At 47.9% G+C, this 22,685-nt stretch overlaps 1 protein-coding gene and 1 long non-coding RNA gene across 3 annotated transcripts in view; one reads left to right on the forward strand and one right to left on the reverse strand.

The window, feature by feature from the left end:
* The window catches only part of itgb2 (integrin, beta 2), a 32,813-nt gene that overhangs the window by 7,115 nt on the left and 3,013 nt on the right, over window positions 1-22,685 (reverse strand). Inside the window, exons 2-14 of one of the 2 annotated variants that reach the window (XM_080497900.1) lie at window positions 16,573-16,624; window positions 16,231-16,328; window positions 15,527-15,728; window positions 14,950-15,120; window positions 7,449-7,690; window positions 4,979-5,137; window positions 4,782-4,877; window positions 4,624-4,713; window positions 4,394-4,531; window positions 3,819-4,009; window positions 2,658-2,890; window positions 2,348-2,567; window positions 2,034-2,248 (exon numbers count right to left, since the gene is read on the reverse strand). In XM_080497900.1, coding sequence (XP_080354026.1) covers window positions 2,034-2,248; window positions 2,348-2,567; window positions 2,658-2,890; window positions 3,819-4,009; window positions 4,394-4,531; window positions 4,624-4,713; window positions 4,782-4,877; window positions 4,979-5,137; window positions 7,449-7,690; window positions 14,950-15,120; window positions 15,527-15,728; window positions 16,231-16,328; window positions 16,573-16,621 — 2,104 coding nt within the window. In that variant the 5' untranslated portion in view covers window positions 16,622-16,624. Of the gene's footprint in view, window positions 1-2,033; window positions 2,249-2,347; window positions 2,568-2,657; window positions 2,891-3,818; window positions 4,010-4,393; window positions 4,532-4,623; window positions 4,714-4,781; window positions 4,878-4,978; window positions 5,138-7,448; window positions 7,691-14,949; window positions 15,121-15,501; window positions 15,729-16,230; window positions 16,329-16,572; window positions 16,625-22,685 lie in introns of those variants that run through there. The other variant, XM_080497901.1, reaches the window with a different exon arrangement.
* On the forward strand, window positions 921-3,370 carry LOC308131245. The gene is made up of 3 exons (XR_013936653.1): window positions 921-1,054; window positions 2,816-2,906; window positions 2,984-3,370. It is a non-coding gene; the product is annotated as an uncharacterized lncRNA (long non-coding RNA).

The following is a 22,685-nucleotide window of genomic DNA, read 5'->3' on the forward strand; positions in this document are numbered from 1 at the left end:
CTCTGCCGATTCCCGGTCGGCCCTGGTCTCACAACGCCTTGGACTTAGTCACCAGGCTCTGACGGGAATACCAGCATCCTGATCATAGTGAACCTTTTTATGAAGTCCTTCCACTACGTCCCTCTCTGGAATTTGCCGACTGCCCGGGAGACCGCCGACCTCCATGGTCCTCCACATTTTCAGGCTCCACAAGATTCCCATGGACATTATGTTTGACCGAGGACCTCAATTCGCCTCCCGGGTGTGGAACGCGTTCTGCTCGGCTGTGGGGGCAACTGCTAGCCTCTCTTCTGGATATCACCCCCAGACCAATAGCCATGCAGAGCGGGTGAACCAGAACCTGGAGGCAGCTCTATAGTGCATTGCTGTGCGGCTTCCTTCATTCGGGAGAGCCTACCTTTCCTGGATCGAATATGCCCACAACTCCCTTACCTGCTCAGCCACTGGGATGTTGCCGTTCATGGTATGCAATGGTTTTCAACCTCCCCTCTTCCCAGATCAGGAGCTCGACGTGGCTGTCCCTGCAGTGGAGGATCCCCTACGTCGGGTCCGGGATGTGTGGAAATCTGCCAGGGCGGTGCTCTCCAGATCCGTGGAGTCCAACAAGTGACTCGCGGACCGTCACCACACTCCCGCTCCGGACTACAGATCGAGCAGATGGTGTGGTTGTCCTCCCGAGACCTTCCCCTCCAGATGGAATCCCAGAAGCTGGCTCCCCACTACATTGGCTCATTCCTGGTCTCCAAGGTGCTCAACCCCACTGCTGTCCACCTCCAGCTCCCCGACTCCCTCAAGGTACACCCAACCTTCCATGTCTCTCTCCTCAAACCGGTCTCCGCTAGCCCACTTTGTCCTCCTGCTAACCCCCCTCCACCCACCCGGATCACCGATGACCACCCTGCCTTCACCTTGTCCAAGATCCTGGATGTGTGGCCCTGGGGTCGGAGTTTCCAGTATCTAGTGGACTGGGAGGGTTACCCAGGGCTTCCCCGTCAGCTCATCCTGGACGAGATGCTCATCTCGGACTTCGACTCCGAGCACCCAGACAAGCCAGGTAGGCCACCAGGTGGCGGCCAGGGGGGGGGGGGGTACTGTGAGGATCCACACCTCACACCAGCACTGGATCCTTCCCTCTGGACACTGCTGCAGGTGATAAACTAATTGATTGCTCCCACCTCTTAAGCCTGCAGTGAGGTGGATCTGTTGCCAGAAGATTGAGTTTCGCACCTGAGTCACCAGCTTCATTCATGTGATCCTCACTCGGAGCTTCCTTGTACCTGTACCTGTTTATATTTATCTAACATTTGTTTTTGTACTAAATTTGATTTATTTTCCTATTTTTTTGCTGCTCGAAGAAGTCTGATTGCAACCCAAAAAGTTTCCATGTTTTTTGGCAATAACAAAGTTTTCTGATTTCTGGGGCTGACTCTGACCGGTGGATCAATGGAGCTGACTTTGACTGGTGAACCAGTGGAGCTGACTTTGACCAGTGGAGCTGATTCTGACTGGTGGAGGGGACTCTGACTGGTGGACTAGTAGAGCTGACTTTAGCTGGCGGAATGGTGGAGCTGACCCTGCCCGGTGGACCAGTGCAGCCGATGTTGACCAGTGGAGGTGACTGACCGTTGGAGCAGGACATGAATGGATCCTGTTGATCAGTGCCTCCACGCTGCCCTAAAGGTTTACTATCATTCAGCACCTCACGGCATGACCACATGTGTGAGTTCAAACTGCACACTGACTTTACACAGTACGGCATTTACTCTCCTTCTGTGTGGTACTCTTGTCAGCAGTCATGTCAGCTACTAAAGTCATAACTCATCCCTGCTATATCATTTTACCTTTGATCAGTGCGACAGCTCTGATAATTTCTTCTATAACCATTGGAAATGTTGTCAGAGGAGTCAGTGATCACCTGGTGTGGTAGAAACTCATCTGAACATAAAAGCCTCGTACATCTGGTACCAAAGATTCAGTTATCAGGAGCTTCCGGTGCAGGTATGAATCCAGCAAAGATAAAGTTAGATGTTCACCTCTCTGCTCAGATATCTCAGCCCAGTAGTTGTCTTTTCCCACTAGCTGTTCCAGCTTGAAGGTGATCCAGCAGCCCTCACTGTCCTTTTGATGGCACTCCTTCCCAGGGATGGTGAACTTCTCCACCTTCCCAAACCAGAGGATCCCGCTGCAAGCCTCACTGCAGTTCTTCTGAAAGTGGCCTGATTCAAAGCCAAGGCATTCAATGCAGTTCCTGGAAAAGAATACAGGAAAAAAGATCTTTGATTAGTGACAAAAACATCAGAGTAGTAAATGAGATAATTCACAGTAAATGAGATTCCTGGCTCCTTACAATTTGGACTGGCATTGGTCTGGGCAGCCTAGGCATATCTGGCAGTGCGGACGCTGGTAGCCCTCATTGCATTCACAGTGGTTGCACTTGCAGGTTCCTCTGCCGAAGCACACGCTGTTGTTGGCGGTACGACAGCCCTCCTCTGAGACCCTGCACTGACAGGCAGAGCCCTCAAACCCCGGGCTGCACTCACACTTTCCACAATTGCACTTCCCATTTCCTGCAGAGAGCCAAAGAAAGCATTGCCAACAAGCACAGCAACAAGCTGTTTTTGGCAATAAGTTATGTGCATCATGTACTTTGTTGGTACCTCCACATTGCTTATTCTGGAACTTCTCGCAGTGGTCGTCGTCACACTGGCACAACTCCCCATGGTAGCTGCTTCCACTCTCGGTGGTGTGGCACTGACACCTGCCGCAGACACAGTCTCCTCGACCCTCACACTCGGTGCCATTGTCTCTCTGACAGGTCGCTGGCAGTGACTGGTCGTTTTCTTTACCAGGGGAGCACTCGCAGAACTGCCCCAGGGAACCGTCCATGCATCTGACACGTACCCAAGGTAAAAAGTTTCTTCACAACTTTATCTTACGGAACAACTTCCAAGTAATGTATCTGATGCTTTCTGCTTCTTTTCAGTGCCCAGGAGAGAAGACAACCTGTCGGGTCCTCCAGGGCAGAAACCAACAAGTTGAGATGTTGCACTGACACCAGCAGTTCTCCAGCAGTTGTGGCTCAGCATGTCAGCAGTGTATTGAGGGGCCTGATCATGCAATGCCCGGAAAGTGAGGATTAAAGTTTTATGGTAAATTCCAAATTTGACTGGGAGCCAATGGAGATTTGATAAAATGGGGGCGATGTGGGCTGTTTTGAGTGAACCTGTCAAAAGTCGTTCAACCAAATTTTGTATGACCTGAAGTCTGCTGCGGATGGTCTTATTGAAGGAAGTGAAAATAGAATTGCAGTCGTCAAGGCAAGATGACATGAAAGCATGGATGATCATTTCAAGGTCTGATTCTGACCACACTGTCCTCACTTCAGAAATATTTCTCAGAAAAAAAAAAAAAATAAATAAAAAAAATAAAAAGAAACATTTCTCAGGAGGTAAAAGCAGTTTTTGGTCCACGGTTGAAGTGTGTGTGTGTGTGTGTGTGTGTGTGTGTGTGTGTGTGTGTGTGTGTGTGTGTGTGTGTGTGTGTGTGTGTGTGTGTGTGTGTGTGTGTGTGTGTGTGTGTGTGTGTGTGCGCGCGCGCGCGCGTTTGTGACGGCAAAAATAAAGTAACTACACTCAGTTCACTATCAGGTCTTACAGGGATTGTTGGAATTTCACAATAAAAGCTTTGGTTTTGAACAGTGGTCTCTCACACACATACATAGTCCACCGTACCCCCTCCATCACCAGCAGGTTCTGGTCTGTAGCACTGAAGCTCCAGGGGTCCAGACAGAGCCAGATGATAGCGTGAGTGAGACTTACCTGCAGATGCCACAATCGATGCTCCCCTTTGAGCTGCAGTGGGGGTGCTTGGACTCAGCGGGGTTCTGACAGCGACACTCGCAGGAGGTGGACAAGGTGATGGTCAGCGTGTCCCTAATGCCCTGAGGTCTGATGGTGAAGGACTGGTTTCTCACGCAGGAGTCAGCTGTCACCGTAATGTTGAAGGAAATCTGTCAGCACAAGGAGATCTGGCTCAGGTATAAAACTCTCTGTGGTTGTTCACATTAGAATTTAAAGTAACATGACGAAGAAGGCGTGATGACACTGGGAACACACTATTTACTCAAGTCCTGAGTATAGCGTAGAATCTGTTCTTTCCTGAATAAAGCTTTGCAAATGTGTTTCAATATTCATGTGGAGTTTTCTGCAAAACAAAAGACAACACCCTGATCAGTCTGAAGTCAGACTGCAGCAGGTGTCAGAAGAAACAGCCACCCTTTGGAACCTTATGGAGTCTTTCACAGTAGGCGTCCTCGAGGAAGCTGACAGAAACACCCTGTGGAACCCCATGGAGTCATCCACAGTGCTAGAAGGAGCTGACAAAACATTCTCACCTGTTCCCTCACCCCCACATTGTCACAGGCCCCCTCAAGCTCCCCGGCCGGTCCTGGATGTTTACACACTGGGGTGTAAACGACTCTCACGTCGTCAGGAAGACTGTCGTGACTCAAGGTGACTTTGGAGGACAGCCGCTGTCCGAGCAGATAGATAAATCAGTCACAGGCATCTACATCTCTACATTAATGGATGAGGCTCAGTGAAGTCAACAGATTGATGACCTTACATTGTAGGCATTTTCTATCAGCGTCACCACGTTGTTGGAATCGGATTGCAGAACCCCCACTTCTGATTTTGGGATCAATTTCGAAAGTTCCTGAAAATCACATAACCATGAATACTACCATAAATACACCAGAGGATGAATGATTGAAGTGCATTTACCTTGTACACTCCCTCCACATCTTCAGTTACTGCGAATATTGGTTGGATGTTGTTTTTTTCCAGTTCAATGGCCAGTTGTCCAACAGACGGATAGTCCTGCAGGCGAGAGTCCATCCGTTCATTCACTTCAATCAGACTGACATTATGGAGCCATGACTTCACATAGTTCATATCGAACTCCATGTGCATGATGGTACCATCTCACTGCTGCTGGTATAGACATTCTGCTCCATGTGGCATCGCTGGTCATTGGGCTCCAGGATGCCGGCAAGTTTTCCATCGCCAGCCATGTGGAACCCGGCATCAGTGGTCAGCACTATCAGTCGAGTGCTGCTGTTCCTCCAGCCGATGTTTCCCTACAAAATATGAGTCTTTCAGAGGAAGTGGAGGATGGATTGTTGAGGGAAAGGTTTGAGGTTTTGTTTATTGACCATTACCAGAAAAAAGTAAAATCGGCATCACATTACTCTCATGCCAGACATAAAATAAAAAGTGTGTTTTTTTTAATGAATCAAACCAAGGAGTACAAAACCATGAACATAAATGTGCTCTTGAAATCATATATGGACAATCAGCACTCCACCTCCTCTCAAAGAGCACAGCACTTGCTCCACTGCCCACATCTGGACAAAGTCCCGCAGGTCGTCTACTATTTTATTCGTAGGTCTTTTCCATCCTGAGCGAGGCCTTTACCAGTCCTATGACAACTGGCTTCAGCTCCACACTCCCACAGTTCTGGGTCCTGTTCATGCAGGTCAGCACCAGCTCTACACTCCCACTGTTATCAGTCTTGTTTGTGTGGGTCAGCTCGATGGCTAACTTGGCAGAACCAGAGAGGAAGTTCAGCAAAGTACTGACAGCTTTGTTCTTGGTTGTGTACTTTGGCCGAAAAGTAAACATTTCCAACAAGAAACCAACACCAAAACCCTGAAATAACCTTCTCAATATATCAGACAATGACGTTAACCTGTTGGACAACCTGGTGGACCAGGGTTTCAGTCTGGAACGAAATAGGCATTTATCTCTCACCCCTGGATCAATGCTCTCTGTATCTGTTCTTAGCTATTTTGACCAATTTCAAGCTGAGGGGACATTAAGATGGCCAAAATACTTTGGTTGGACACTATTATTGGAATATTCAGGCCGCGGGTGATACACGTTTGCCTCCACAGTACACTCTGGGTTCACTTCCATGCGTGTTCCATAACGTAAAGTAATGATCCCGAAAATCCCCACAGAGGGTCGGAGCAGACCTTAGCATGCAAGGTGGATGACGATTTTGAGATTACACGTACTCTGCACACGCGAAAGTTCACTTTGCCTTTACAGCAGAGAACATAAGGCCCATGGACCAAAACTGACTGCAAGAGGCTCCAATCTGGCACTACCAAGCAAGTAGGTTATATAGGATTTATACAAGTATTTATTTACACATTTCATTGTATTTTGCACCATAGTATTTCATTAAAATGGACTTTATGTAGAGATTGTAATAATTTTCAGTACTAACTGTTTGATATTGTAAAAACATAGACAATTTCATGACATACACTGCGGCCACAACAAAGAATAACCTTGAAGTGTAAATTTAAAGGTTATTATAGCAATATTTTACCAGTCTGGTCCACTCACAGGATGAAACTGGACTGTATGTGGTCCCTGAAGTAAATTAAATCTGTCCTTGTGTTTTGTTGTCCGCTCATTATTCTATGTTAACAGTTCAATATAGCTGCTGTTCCACCGCACAGTATGTGGCGGAGCGGGGCAGAGCGGGAGGTTACGGTACGGCAAAGCGCACCCGCGACCAACTCTGTCTCTGGTCCTGCAACACAAAGTACGGTAAAAATGTAGGTGGGGTTGTGAACAACTCGGTGACGGTCCAACAAAGAACACTGAAGCGGCCATCAAGTCGTTCTCTTCATGACTCAGGATAAACTTTCTCATTGTGAACAGCAGCGTCCAGCTCCTGCTGAATCTCCTCCTCCTGTTCCTGAGAGGAGCAACACAACACAGCGGTTTTTTAACGACCTCGTTAAAAGACCTTGCTGTTGTGTAGCACGCCGACGTTTCAATAAACCCAGTTAACAAATCAACCAGTGAGCAAAGCGGTGCATGTAAACAACAATGGAGGGTTTACGCCGGCAAAAATATTGCAGGCAAGTCTAGATTGATGATCGTCACTACCAATCAGCAGACGGCAGCGCTGTTGCTCCTCCTCACATACCTATTCCTGGGTGCTAAGTACCTCAGCAGAGGGGTAGTGGAAAATCGTACCTGGCGGTCGCAGGTTCTTTCCATACTATCCACAACTTTAAAGTCAGACTGCGCAAAAACCCATCCCGCCCCGCCCAGCGACGCTCCGCGTCAGAAAGTGCTGTGATAGCCACGCCTTATGTGTCCATGCACAGTGACATGTCGCCCAGTACAGGGTGTCCACTCTTAGCGAGTTCATTCCTCAGAGGTTCTATTGTGTTTTCTAACGAAATTATTTTCTTTTTGATCAGTGCTTCCTGAACGTGAAACCATCCCAGTTTTTCTGGAAGTGGCAAACACCCTGAGACACAGGAGGAGTTTTCTGGATCTTTTCTTGATTTAAAATAATATGATGATGGTTTTTACTGTATCTGAGAGTGACAGAGCCTCAGGCTGCTCTGGGAGACTCCTCACCCCACACACAGCGGCCTGCATCATGGCGTCCAGGCTGCCCTCTGGAGAGTCCAGGTTCCCCGAGATGAACTGCTGGGACACTTTCGTTCTGAACTCATGTTCACTGTCAGTCATGCTGAGCACGTGTCTGTACCCGAAGGCGGCCTGACACTGCTGGTCATTCTCATCACAGGGTTTCTGCAACTTCTCTTTGTTGGTGTTGGTGTAGGGAAGGACGGTCTTATCCACAAAGGCTCCAAACCCTGGAGTCACAAAGACACAAAGAAAACATAGGAGATGGATGTTTATAGAGCACCTTGATTATTGAGCATTGTCCTTCTCTAACATCCAGATTATAGAGCATTTTCCCTCTTCTAATTATAGTCTCCAAATTATATGGCATCTTCCTACTCTAACATCCAGATTATAGAGCATTTTCCCTCTTCTAATTATAGTCTCCAAATTATATGGCATCTTCCTACTCTAACATCCAGATTATAGAGCATCTACCTCTAATAACCACGTTATAGCACATCTTCTTCCTCTAGCATCCAGATTATAGAGCATCTCCCTCTAATATCAGATTATAGAACATCTTTCTCCTCTAATATCCATATTATAAAGCATCTTCCTCCTTCCTCCTTCCTCTTTATTCCTTCTTCCTCCCTCCTTCCTCAATCTTCCTTCTTCCTCCTTGCTACCTCCTTCCTCTTTCTTCCTTCTTCCTCCCTCCTTCCTCAATCTTCCTTCTTCCTTCTTCCTCCTTGCTACCTCCTTCCTCCTTCCTCCTTCGGCACTGCCGTGTGCTGCGCATACGTGTTCCAGCTGGCAACTGTTGGGATTTATGGTTGGTAATTAGCATTAATAATTACTGTAAGCTATGGATTACTGAAAGTAATTTAAGAAAAATTGGAATTACTAATGAAGTAAACGGTCATTTACTCATCAGCAACTACTAGAGTAATTGAGTAATTACTCAAAAGTTAATAAATTATCCAAAATAATTTATTAATGAAGAATTATTAATTTGAATAAATTGGTTATTTATCAAATAATAATGAATCGGGGCACCACCAGCTAAGCTGGAAATAGCTAATACCAAAATTCAGTCTTGTTTGTCAAAAGGTTATTTAAGCTAGTTAATATTTCTGTGTAAATATAACAATCTTAAATAACAAGGTGTGAGATTCGAGCACAGACTGTTACAAACCAATGAATTGTCAACAATAAATACACAATGATTACCAAGAATCGATCAATTAAGTTAAAATGCGTTAATTAACAAAAATGTATTTATAAAAAAATTATTCAGGAATTATTCATTAAAACAACACAATCAAGTAATAAACATCAAACACGGAGATCTATTCTATTAAACAGCAAACACTATGTACAAAGAAAGAGTGTGTGTGTGTGTGTGTGTGTGTGTGTGTGTGTGTGTGTGTGTGTGTGTGTGTGTGTGTGTGTGTGTGTGTGTGTGTGTGTGTGTGTGAGTGAGTGCGTGGAAGCCTGAGTTGGGGTGTAATGACCACGAGTGTCCACCAGGTGGCGGTGGACCTTGGAGGGTCGGTGTAAGTGGGTGTAATGACCTCGAACGGACACCAGGTGGCGGCAGGCGTCTGGTTCGAGGTAGTGACCGTAATGACCACTAGGGGCGCGGTGGCGCACGGAGGGAGAATGCAATGACTCGACGTGTCCACTGAGTGGCGGTCTCTCAAGAGATTGCAATCACCCACACGGCCACCAGAGGCGCTCGGCGCACTCTTTCTGGACGGCGTGACGTCACTGTGCTCGTGCACGGCTCGTGAGCCTGCTTGGAGCGCGCCTGGGGTCTCGTGGACGAGAAATCCCAGGGACAGTGAACTACACACAGTCCTAGAAGCGCATGGAGGACAGCTGTTGCTGAGTTACGCGATCGTTAGTGAGGAGAGGAGAAGAGAGAAAGGAGGGGGAGAAAGGAAGGACAGATCCTACTGTGTGTGTAACTGTGCAGTTTGTCCACAGGTCCAAATATGAGCATTTAGCAGGATCTAGACACCATGAGCAGCTGAGAGAGAGAGAGAGAGAGAGAGAGAGAGAGAGAGCGAGCTGCACAGTGCGGGAGGTTTGCGTGGATGTGAATCCAACGCGCAGACACAGATTGGTTGAAAATACGGGATCGGCGTCCCTGACTTCAAACACAATAATGAAACACACAGCAATATTAAAGTCACGTTATTCTCATTGCCTGCCCAGACTCTAAGCCTTACTCAGTTGGACGAGGGTGAACGTGCTTCGGCGGCCGGTGAAAGTCCGTTGATTTCCCGGCTGCGGGCTGGTTTTCTCTGGCGTCCCAGGGAAACAAGCTGAACTGGTCTGTGGACAGGGAAAAGTCCACAGGATGATCCCAGAGGTGATCAAGCGCTTCTTTTGAAGAGGGGAAAGAAGAAGCGAGTTCAGCTCAGCATGCAGTGGATCAGGATCCGGTGAAGAAGAAAAAAAAAAAAAGGAAAAACAAAAGTAATTCCACGGCGGTTCTCGGCTCGTCCAGCGAGGTGAAGAAACTCTCCGGGCCGGTCAGCGTTAACACATGCGGTACTTTGTCTCCGTGTGAAGAGGTGCGTCCGTCTCGACGCACATTCGACTTGGAAGAGGATTTGTTTCTCTTCGCGGGTGGATTTTATACCTCTTGTTTTGGTTCCGGGTTCCCGCTGTGCCCAGGGCCATATGGACCAATCCTGAAGGAGGGCCCGCCCAGGATTTTCAGCCGGTGAGGGAGCTCTTGGGCTCCCCTGCCGTTGGCCTCCAGTGTTGCACCTTGGAGGGGGGGAGACCCGGGGGGAGGGTCACATGACCAATGGCAAATTTTTCTTGGCCTGAGCATGTGGTCTCTTTGTTCTCAAAACGTGTCCCCCCTCCCCCCTTCCATGAGGTTGAGCGGCCCAACATCCCCCTTTTGGTCCGAAGAGAGACGCAGATCTCAGGCTTTGGAGCAAACCTGGGCCGAAAAGTCTATGAGTCTGTGAATGTCCCAATGTCCTGTGAAACACAAGGTAATTTTCTGTCCAACAGTTCATACATGAGGTTATTGTCCGAGTAGGGCAAGGCTAGTCTGGGCAGAGCAAGGCTAGTCTGGGCAGACCTACTATTCCTATTCTAACTATCTAAGCACCCATACATTTCATTTCTTACAGGTGCATCACCAGTGAAAATGAATGAGGTAGGAAAGGGGCAGGAAAGTTGAAGAAGAGGAAGGAAACGGGTCGTTAGGAAAAGGGTTAGTAGGCCGTTCAAGGACAAGTTTACAAAAGCGGAGGTACTGGATGCAAGGAATAGAGTCTGATCTGTAAACTGTGGATGTGGTTGCACCAGTGAGCAAGTGTCCAAAAGCCACAAGCCGTCTGGGGGTCTTGGTGCACCTGCTCCGGTTTGGAGTGAGAGTGAAGTGTGGTGTGTGGAGGTGCACGTGTGTGTTCCCTTCCAAAACCCAACTTTCACTACAGAGGCTTCAAACTGTACACATTACTTCGGTTAATAATGGCTAAGTTTTGAAGAAATCACAGCTCTTGGCTCTGTGGTTTCACAGAGGTTAAAATAGCACTGCCGAGACTATGTCAGATGTATCTGTGAAGGTTGAACAACCGTGGTGGTGTTAGTCTTGAGAAATTGCTCAACCCGGGTTAGTGGAGCTAAGTAAGGTGGTTCTACCTGTACTGAAGCTGCTAACGGAGGAGCTAATCTTCCTACGATCTCGTGTGAGATCACTGACTACACACAAGGGTTATTTCTCCTAAACAATACTCGACTGAGTCTAAGGCATGCTAAGTGGTGTTAACAGAGCTGGATATGAGTTTACAGTGACTATATTTCCCTGAATGGTTCAACTCGAGCTTTGTAACTGCTCACGTTGTCTAAGGAGGCAGGGTTAGATTTCTGATGGTGGTGGGGGTTAGTACATGCACCTGATGGGAGTTGAGCATGCTGTCGCTAAACCCTACTGACTAAAATCTGTTCTGCTCCTGGAATGGAGGTTCTCCCCCCTCGCTAGGGGAGGAGTTGACCTTACTCCGAGGGAGTAAATCGATTGAGTGGCACTGCAGTGCAGGCCGTGACAACACTGATCTTTTCTGGCTGGTCCAGAAGGTGCAGTGTAAGGTCATTTCTCTACCAGTCATTCTTTTGGAGGGAGAGGAACCTGTGGAGTGGTGTCTGGTGGACCGATTGGTCACCAACACCCGTTGGAGGCTCACATCTCCATCTGTACCACTGCTGTTGCCATACCGGAGTATGTGGGTGGTGCTGTGGTTGACTCAAAACGTGGTCCCTCCTTCCATGAGGTTGAGTGGCCCAACACTACTAACCATCAGTCATATTTTAATCATATTTAGCTTGTAACTTTGTTAGTGTATGAGCCCCGCACCTCGTTCACATGTCTGGTGCATACTTACATGATGCACCTGAACGCATCACTCAAAGTGATCAGCTCCTGCAGTGAAAACCGGACCAACATCGCGGCTCTGAATAAAACCTCTCTTTTATTACTGAAATAGCTCAGATAAATGTGTTTCTGAAAGCACTGGAAGCGAAAAATAAACTGTACAGTTGAAAAGATAAAACGCCGCTTCACAGACATGTGGCTGCTATGAGGGGGTGTGGCCTGCAAGTTCAGCAGCTTCTTATTGGAGTAAAAACAGTCCTGCAGAAAAAGCTTTTTTTTTTTTGGCAGCTCGCTCTTCTTGTTCTTATGGCTTCAAAAAGGGAGTATGCGGGGCCTTTATTCAGTAACAACTCCAGTGACCCTGTAGCAACTCAAGTTACTCAATAGTGACTCTGTACTGACCTTATATTGAATTTTATTTATTTATTTATTTGTTTGTTTATTTATTTGTTTGTTTGACAGGGACAATGCAGACAAACACAGTTACAAAAACACAGTTTGCAGTTGACGTGATGCACATTAGCTATTGCTAATTCATAACTCCAGTCCCTGGTTGGGCCTTTCTACACAACTAATTAAAATTTATTACAAATCTCGACTCATTCACCCTCACACAAACATTTCTAAAACTTTCTCATACATTCAACATCATACACACCTCATATTTACGTTATCTCCAAAACAATATCATTTACTCACTCACTCACTCACTCACTCACTCACTCACTCACTCACTCACTCACTCACTCACTCACTCACTCACTCACTCACTCACTCACTCACAGTGCTATTTACAAATGGGTACAATTTTGACCACTTTGAAGCAAAGACTTAATTCTGGTGGTGAACATTTTAAAGTCAGATATTGTCTTAAGCTCATTTGGCAGGGAATTCCACCAGCTTTGCACTTTTGTACGAAAAGGCAGATTGACCAAATGAAGTCCTGCTGAGTGGAATTATACATTTGTGATTTATGGAACATCTGCTGACTCTGTTGCTGATTTGTCTCTGAATAAATGAGTGGCTCAGGAGCTAGATTATAGATGCAGTTGAATATACATTTGAGAAAACATAGATTACAAAAGCTTTCAGAGCTTAGCAATTTATATTTCTTTAGGATATTGCAATGATGGTACTGAATAGGTTTTTTTGTCCACCATTTTTATTGCTTGGTTGTGCAATGAACCAATGTGCTTTGTGGCTGAGGGAGCAGCCTGGGCCCATGCTGTCATGCAGTATGATATATGAGAAAATATCATAGCGTGTATGTACAGGAGGGCGGCCTGGTTTGGAATGTAATGTCTGATGAGTTTAAAACAGTTTAGATTAATTTGTATTGTTTTTGAAATTTTCTTAATATGTTAATCAAATTTTAGTTGAGGATCAAGGACAAACCCAAGATATTTAAATTCTGTTACAGATTTGAAGTTATTATTTTGCAGTTGTATTTGAAAATGTTGTTCTATATGTTGTTTTCTCATAGAAAAACACATTGAAACTGTCTTGGTTGGGTTTAGGACCAATTGGTTTTGAATGAGCCACTGATTCACCTCAGCCATACACGTGGACAAAACGTCCGCTGCCTGCTCCGGTGACTTGGCGGGTGCATAAAAAATAGCATCATCCGCATAGAGTTGGCTACGGGCACCTTTGCAGGTCACAGGTAAGTCATTTCTAAAAAGACTAAACAGCCTCCTAGGGGCGTGGTTGGGTGTTTTTTCCTCTCCTGTCTCTCCTCCCCTTTTGGTTTTCAGGTTGTGTTTGAGGAAGTGGAGCTGCTGAGGGATTCACCACCTAATTCAGTTCAGCTGCGACGACCGGGTGGAGCTCGTTGTCTCTTGATCAGCTACACCTCTTAAACGGGTGCTCGACTCCACTCGGCGCTGGATCGTAAAACTCCCTGAGTTAGTAGACCTGCGTATGTTGTCTCCCAGTTTAGTATTGCACTAACGCCGCTTCCTTTTGCTTCCCTTTGAAGACTCGCCAGCCTCAGCTTCCCTGGTTTCCTGACCCACCGTGACCAGACCCGACCCCAGTAGCTTCCGCCTCAGCAAGCAGCCTTGACCACCTGCCTCCGGAGCCTGCAAGCACCTTCGATTCTCTCTTGTGAAAAGAATAAACTCTTCCAAGTGTACTCATCTGTCTGCCGCTGGTTTCTCCGCACCTGAGCCTCCGAAGTCCCACCGTAACAACTTGTCCCGGGTAACTTTCACACACTGTTCCCTGTCATGCAGATATGATGCAAACCAGCCCACTGCCTCAGAAGAGAATTTAAGCGATGGCATTTTGGATAAAAGTAGGCTGTGGCTGACCGTTTTAAAAGCCTTTTTAAGATCTATAAATACTGCTCCTACCACCTGACCCCTATCCAGGAACTGTTTCACATTCTTGACCAAGCAGCAGTTGGCAATTTCGGTTGACTAGCCAGATCTAAAACCAAACTGCTGTGGATGGAGGAGCTGATGGGCTTCTAAATGGTCAGTCAATTGTGCAGCAAATACTTTCTCAATCACTTTGGATAGTATAGGCAAAATGGAAATGGGCCTGTAATTGCCCAAAGAGTTTGGGTTTCCTGCTTTAAATATTGGCACAACAACTGCTTTTTTCCAGCATGAAGGAAATTTACACGTTCTTATGGACAGATTGATGAGATGCGTCAAAGGTTTAATCAGGACATCACTATATCTTTTAAGAAAGCTACAATTAATGTTATGGATCTCACTAGATTTTGAATTTGACAATTTTGTTATGATTTGCGCTACATTTGTCTTGTCAACTTGTTTTATATAGAAATGATCTTTAGATGCCATCTGATCTGAATAAGGTACATCTTCAGCAGGAAGAAGTTAGTGTGTCGGTATTGACTCTGTAGTGACTCTGTAGCGACACTCTAGTGACTTTTTAAATACTCTGGAGTGACTCTCGTAACTCTGTAGGAACTGTGTAGTGAGTCTCTAGTGACTAACAACTCTGTAAAGACTATTTATCAACTTGTGACTCAGTAGTGACTCTATTGACCCTGTAGCAATTGTACTGACTTTGTAGCGACTCTGTCGCCACTGTATTGACTCATCCCCACTCGCATAGCTATGCTGCTGTGCATACCGATTCGAGCGTGCTCAGTGACCTTTTTGAGAGCGTTGAACAGATCCCTGCCAAGTCCTTTGACTTGAGCCAGGTCATCCTTCATGGAGTAGGACAGGTCCATCAGGTAGTACAAGTCCACTGGGTAGCCCTCGGCCCGCTTGAAGTTCACGCTGAAGGTGGAGGGCAAGCCTGGATGCACACACACACACACACACCACACACCACACACCACACACACACACACGTGTGAGCAGTGTGGTGAAAGAGGAGCTGGGATAACAGGCTCCACCCACCAGCTGGACAGAGATGCTCACCCACCAGCTGAAGGGACAGGTTTCACCCATCAGCTGGAGAGAGAGGCTCCATCCACAAGCTGGAAGATAGGATCCATCCACCACTTGGAGGACAGGAGCCATCCACCAGCTGGAAGACAGGCTCTACCCACCAGTTGGAAGGCAGGATCCATCCACCAGCTGGAAGACAGGCTCTACCCACCAGTTGGAAGGCAGGATCCATCCACCAGCTGGAATACAGGATCCATGTACCAGCTGGAAGACAGGAGCCACCCACCAGCTGGAAGACAGGAGTCACCCACCAGGACGCAGCTTCAGGCTGATCTTCTGTGGACTCATCTGCACTGGCTCGTGGCCTTCAAACAGAGGAGCCAACGGACGCTGCTCTATGATCCGCATGTCGTTCATCGGAGAGATGATATCTTCCTTCTCGCAGCCTCTCGCCATCAGACGAGCCTGAGTGTCACAGCGTACAGCTTCCTGTTCGCCCGCTTTGGTGAAATTCTGCACAAACACAAACACAGCTCAACTGTCTGACAGGGTTTAGTTTCCTTCAGTGAGCAGACACATCGGATTCACTCCGCAAAAGATTCTCATCATTCAACATTTAGTGGCCATGAGGCGGAGCCACTGAGGAGGTGTGACAAGAGACAGGGTGAAGGAGGTGTGGCAGGAGGCAGAGCCACTGAGGGGGTGTGATGGAAGTATTGTTTCCATCATTGTTCTGAGAACATCTCGGTGAATGTTCCAGGTGTTTCTTACCAGCTGCTGGCGCCAGACGGTCAGGGGTCAAGGTCCGGGTCAGAGGTTTGTTTGTTATTAGATCCTGGCACCACACACAGTCTGGGGTCAGGGTCAGGATCAGGATCAATGTCAGGGTCAGAGGTTATTTTATCACCAGATGCTGGCACCACACACAGTCTGAGGTTAGGGTCAGGGTCAGTGTCAGGGTCAGGCTCAGTGTCAGGGTCAACGTCAGGGTAAGGGTCAGAGGTGTGTTTCTCACCAGCTGCTGGCACCACACACAATGTGGCCCTGAACGGATGCAGTCACCACACGAGCTGATCACCGTCTTGGAGCAAAGTTCTTCCTGCTGACTGCAGCCTGCAGACAAAAGCACAGAATCCAACAAAGTACCAAATGTTGTCACTTGCTGAATCATCAACACAGGAAGGATGCAGAACGATCACAGGAAATGAAGACTTTCAAAAACACATATGTTCAGCTGGTGGACTGAAGGTTCTTTGAGCATAGAAATAAAGACTGGGACTAAATGTCACTGCTGCAGGATAACAACCGACAGCAGATCAGCAAAAACATGAAATCATTGTGACTTTTGAAAACGTACCACTGGAAGCCAGCAGCAGGAGCAGAAGTACAGCCACGCAGCACTCCATGTCCTGAAGGAAAGATGATTTTAGAGATCGAAGAACATTTCATTGATTCCAAAACACCCGAAGAGAGGTGAAGCAGCTGATTGTCAGCGGAACCCCACGATACTGATGATTTAGTCACACACAAGTCAGCCTCACGTCAAGTCAGCTTCCACCATGAAATAAATGCAAACTGTCCCAACTTCAAAAAGAGTATCAAGTAATATATTTTTTAGTTTCCACATGAGGGAGTTGTAATCCACAGAACAGTACCATGTGGTTTCATATGTTCATTCCTGGCAGCACCCAGTCGGATATTTTTATATACTGTAGATCAGGGGTGGGAAACTCCGGTGCTTGAGGGCTGGAGTCCTGCACGTTTTCAATGTGTCCTCACAACAACACAGCTGACAGCATTCAGTGGCTCGTTATCAAGCTTTCTGCAGAGCCTCATAATGAGAACTTACTGTAGGTGTGTTTGAGCAGGGAAACATCAAAATATGCAGGACTGCAGCCCTTGAAGACCGGTGTTGCCCACCCCTGCTGTAGATGGAAGTGAGTCATTTACAGTAGCTGAAGATTTAAAATGGGGCAAAGTCAAATCAATTTCCCTTTTCAAAAATCTCCTGCAAAATGCAAGGAAATATATAAAACCCTGGTGTCTCTCATGTTTCCTCTTTAAATGAATTAAATAAAGTGCTTCACATAAAAGAGAAAAATAAAAAATAAAAATAAAATTTAAATATGTATACACAACCACACACACATACACATACCCACCAACACATGCAAACACACTGTCACGGATCACGGACAGGACCCAAGTGCAGGACTCTGGAGGCAGGCTGGGTTCAAACAAGTCTTTTATTTGAGGACAGCACAGACCGATGAATCGCAGGTTGCTCCTTGACATGAGGAGCGCAGCAGACTTGACTCCAATGACTGGACAGGACAGATGAGACATGGAAGACTAGCACTGGACCGGACGGACGGGACATCGCTAACAAACAAACCAACACTGAACAAACACACAGACAGGACATATTTAGAGCAGGGGATCACAGAAAGTGGCCACAGGTGTGGTGCTGGACAGCCCAGACCTATGGCCCGCCCACTCTTAAAGGAGACCTCAAGCCTAGTTCCTGACAGTACCCCCCCGTCCACGACCGGCTCCAGACGGCCCAGGCATCTCAGGATGCTGCCTGTGGAAGTCTCTGATCATGCCTGGGTCCAAGATGTTCCTAGCAGGTACCCAGACACGTTCCTCGGGGCCATACCCCTCCCAGTCAACGAGGTATTGAAACCCCCGCCCACGCCGGCGAGCTGCCAGGAGCCGCCTGACTGAAAAAACCTCCTCACCCTCTACAATACGGGGAGGAGGAGGGGCTCTTGAAGAGGGAACCAGGGGGCTTTCCCGGGCAGGTTTAACCTTCAACACATGAAAGGTAGGGTGAACACGAAGCGAGCGGGGCAAACGAAGGCGAACTGCAGAGGGACCAACCAGCTTAATTATTGGATAAGGTCCAATAAACCTTGACGCTAGCTTCTTTGCGTCTGAGCTGAGTGGCAGGTCCCAGGTGGAGAGCCACACACGCTGACCAACATCATAAGTTGGTGCGGGAACCCGGCGCCGGTCTGCAAGCCGCTTGCGCTCAGCAGAGCTTTGCAAGAGCTTGTCTCTGGCCTTGAGCCAAGTGCACTTGCACCGCCGCACCATTGCCAGAGCTGACGGGACACTAACCTCTGATTCCAGGGCTGGGAACAGGGGGGGTTGGCACCCATACACGCACTCAAAGGGAGACAGCCCAGTGGATGAACAGGGAAGGGAATTGTGCGCGTATTCCACCCAGACTAACTGCCTGTACCAAGAAGCCGGGCTGTCAGAGACCAGACACCGAAGTATGGACTCCAGCTCCTGGTTCACCCTCTCCGTCTGGCCGTTAGACTCTGGGTGGTACCCGGACGAAAGGCTCACCGTAGTTCCCAACAGCCTGCAAAACTCCCTCCAAAACCGAGACACGAACTGAGGCCCCCTGTCCGAGACAATGTCCCTTGGGAACCCGTGTAGATGGAACACTGTCTCAGCATGACCTCTGCCAGCTCCTTGGCTGATGGGAGCTTTGCCAAGGGCACAAAGTGGGCCATCTTGGAAAACCGGTCCACTACAGTGAGGATGGTGGTAAACCCTTCTGCGTCTGGGAGACCAGTGACAAAATCAATGGACAGGTCTGCCCATGGTCGGGTGGGTACTGGGAGCGGCTGCAACAGACCAGAGGGGCGAGACCGCGAGGTCTTGTTATGCGCACAGACAGGGCAAGCCCGGACATACTCCCGGATTTCCCTGCTCATCTCTGGCCACCAGAAACGCTGTCTTACCACAAACAGTGTGCGCTGAGTTCCTGGGTGACATGACAGCAGGTTAGTGTGAGCCCATTGAATCACACTAGACCGTACCGGGGGACACACAAACAGGCGGTTGGGAGGACAACCTGGCGGCACCGTCACCCCCTCCGGAGCCCGCCGAACCTGCTCCTCAATCTCCCACGTCACCGCCCCCACCACACAGGTCGGAGGCAAAATTGGCGTGGGGGAACGGGAAGCAGGCTCCGGCTCAAAGACCCGGGAAAGGGCGTCAGGCTTCACGTTCTTAGACCCAGGGCGATACGACACCACAAAGTAGAACTGGGTGAAGAACAGAGCCCACCGAGCCTGCCGAGAATTTAACCGTTTGGCCGACTTGATGTACTCGAGGTTTCTATGGTCGGTCCATACCACAAACGGGTGCTCTGTGCCCTCCAGATAATGCCTCCACTCCTCCAACGCAGCCTTGATGGCCAGGAGCTCTCGATTGCCGATGTCATAGTTCTCCTCAGCCGGGTTCAGCCGCCTGGAGAAAAAGGCACAAGGATGCAGCTTCCCATCCTTACTGCTGCGCTGAGAGAGCACTGCCCCGACCCCGACATCTGACGCGTCCACCTCCACCACAAACTGCCGCCCTGGATCCGCCACACTAAGCACGGGAGACGAGGTGAACCTGGCCCTGAGCTCAGAAAACGCCTGCTCAGCCGAGGGACCCCAAGAAAACGGGACCTTGGGGGAAGTTAAGGCATGTAGAGTTGCCGCGACAGAGCTGAATCCCCTGATAAACTGCCGGTAGAAGTTAGCAAACCCCAAAAATCGTAATAATTGCTTGCGGCTACCCGGGGTCGGCCAATCCGCTACAGCCCTGACCTTCTCCCTGTCCATCTCCACCCTCCCCTCTGAGATGACATGCCCAAGAAAAGAAACTGTGGGAGCATGAAAAACACATTTCTCGGCTTTGACAAATAAGTTGTTGCTGAGAAGACGCTCCAAAACAAAATGAACATGCTTAACATGACTGGCAAGATCCGAAGAAAAAATCAAAATGTCGTCGAGGTAAACGAACAGAAACTTATTCAATGAGTCTCTCAGCACATCATTGACGAGATTCTGGAAAACAGCAGGAGCATTACATAAACCGAAAGGCATCACCAAATACTCGTAATGGCCAGAAGGTGTGTTAAATGCCGTTTTCCACTCGTCCCCTTGCCTAATCCGGACCAGGTGGTAAGCATTGCGCAAGTCCAGCTTAGTAAAGACCTTGGCTCCCTGCAGGCGTTCAAAGGCCGAAGTCATGAGGGGTAGTGGGTAGCGGTTTTTAATGGTCATCTCATTGAGGCCCCTGTAGTCAATGCACGGCCGAAGAGTCTTGTCTTTCTTTGCCACAAAGAAAAATCCCGCCCCTGCAGGGGAGGACGAGGGTCTGATTATCCCAGCCTTTAAGGCGGACTCGATATAATCCTTCATGGCCTGATTCTCGGGTTGTGACAGCGAGTAAATGCGACCCTTGGGGGGAGTGGTACCTGGCAATAAGTCAATGGCACAGTCATAAGGACGATGCGGTGGCAGGGATGTTGCCTTCCCTTTGTTGAACACCTCCTTTAGATCGTGGTAGCAGCCGGGAACTCGCTCGAGGTCCGGACACACAGGAACCTCCACAGCTGCCACCTTAACTCCCGACACTGACCGACAATGCTCAGAACAATCCCCTCCCCAACTCAAAATAACCCCCGACTCCCAGTCAATATGGGGCTTGTGCAAACATAACCAAGGGAGGCCCAGGATAACTGGGTAAGACGGACTTAAACCTAAATGAAAAGAAATATCCTCAACATGGGAGGGACCGAACAATAACTGAACAGAAAGTGTCTTTTTATCAATAGAAAATATTTTGCGTCCATCTAAAGCAAAAGCCTTTAAGGGCAATGATAACAGTTCCGTGGGGATATTGTGTCTCTCAGCCCACTTAAGGTCCATAAAGTTCTCATCTGCACCAGAGTCAATGAAAACATCAATGTCCAACTTGGTGTCGGCATACCTCAGTTGAGCCGGTGTGAGTCTTCTTAAAGGCGCAGTGGAGGAGTTCTTAAGACTCACCGGGGCCCTCCTTAACCCAGGTGCGCCTGTCCCTTTAAGAGGACACGCTGCAGCTCTGTGCCCGTGCTGACCACAGTACAAACACAGGCCGCCGGTCAGGCGCCGATGCCGCTCCTGCATGGACATGCTTAAAGGAGACCTCAAGCCTAGTTCCTGACACACACACTCACCCACCCACTCACCAACCCTAACTGCCCATAACAGAATATAAAAACTGATAAAAGAGTAATGTAAGAATTGCAAGGCCTGTTCAACAATCACAAACAGCAGCTCACTGCTACACATATATATACTTTCTTGAGATGGATTGAGATAGATTTAATCAGCTCCTATATTTTCTGTCATTTTGAAATCTCCATATTTCATTCAACTTTTGTTTATTATTTCTTTCCTCGTTAAAACTTGAACTGATGTTATCACTTTTTGAAATATAAATTGACTTTGACCTGCATTTTATTTTTGCTTGAGGATTGATGTGAGTATGTGAACTTCAACATGTCAACTGACAGGAAATGTGAGCAAGCCTCAGAGACTATCATAATAACCAGGAAGTGGAACAAAGCTGTTCACAGCAAGTCACAGTTGGTTAGAGTTGGTTAGCGCTGGTCACAGCTGATCACAGCTGATCACAGCTAATCACAGCTGGTCACAGCTGGTCACAGTTGGTTTGCATTGGTCACAATTGGTTTGCGCTGGTCACAATTGGCTAGAGTTGGTTTCAGCTGGTTACAGCTGGTCACAGCTGGTTAGAGCTGTTTACAGTTGGTTAGAGGTGGTCACAGCTGGATAGAGCTGCATACAGCTAGCTACAGCTGGTCACAGCTGGTTAGAGCTGGTTACAGCTGTTTACAGTTGGTTAGAGCTGGTGACAGCTGGTTAGAGCAGGCCAGAGCTGGTCACAGCTGTTTACAGTTGGTTGGAGGTGGTCACAGCTGGTTAGAGCTCTTTATAGCTGGTCACAGCTGGTTTGCGCTGATCACAGGTGATCACAGCTGGTTACAGATGGTCACAGTTGGTTAGAGCTGGTCAGAGCTGGTTGTAGCTGGTCACAGCTGGTCACAGCTGTTTACAGTTGGTTAGAGGTGGTCACAGCTGATGAGAGCTGTTTACAGCTCATTACAGCTGGTTAGATCCGTTTACAGCTGGTCACAGCTGGTTAGAGCTGTTTACATTTAGTTAGAAATGGTTAGATCTGGTCAGAGCTGGTTACAGCTGGTCAGAGCTCTTTACAGTTGGTTACAGCTGTCACAGCTAGTTACAGCTGGTCAGAGCTGTTAACAGTTGGATAGAAGTGTTCACAGCTAGTTAGATCTCGTCAATCTGCCTGAGGGAAGCCGTGAATACATATGTAGTTTGCCACCATCGAGAATGGAAAGAATGAATAATGCAATGTAAAGTACTTTGAGTCTCCTCGAAAAAAACGCTTTATAAAACCCATGCATCATCATTATTATTAATACAGCTGGTCACAGCTGGTTAGAGCTAGTCAGAGCTGGTCATAGTTGGTTAGAGGTTGTCACAGCTGGTTAGAGCTGGTTAAATTTGGTCACAGCTGGTTAACGCTGGTCACAGCTGATCACAGTTGGTCACAGCTCGTTAGAGCTGGTTATAGTTGGTTAGCGCTGGTCAC

This window comes from Blennius ocellaris (genome assembly GCF_963422515.1).
Source record: "Blennius ocellaris genome assembly, chromosome: 6".
NCBI classification, from domain to species: Eukaryota; Metazoa; Chordata; class Actinopteri; order Blenniiformes; family Blenniidae; genus Blennius; species Blennius ocellaris.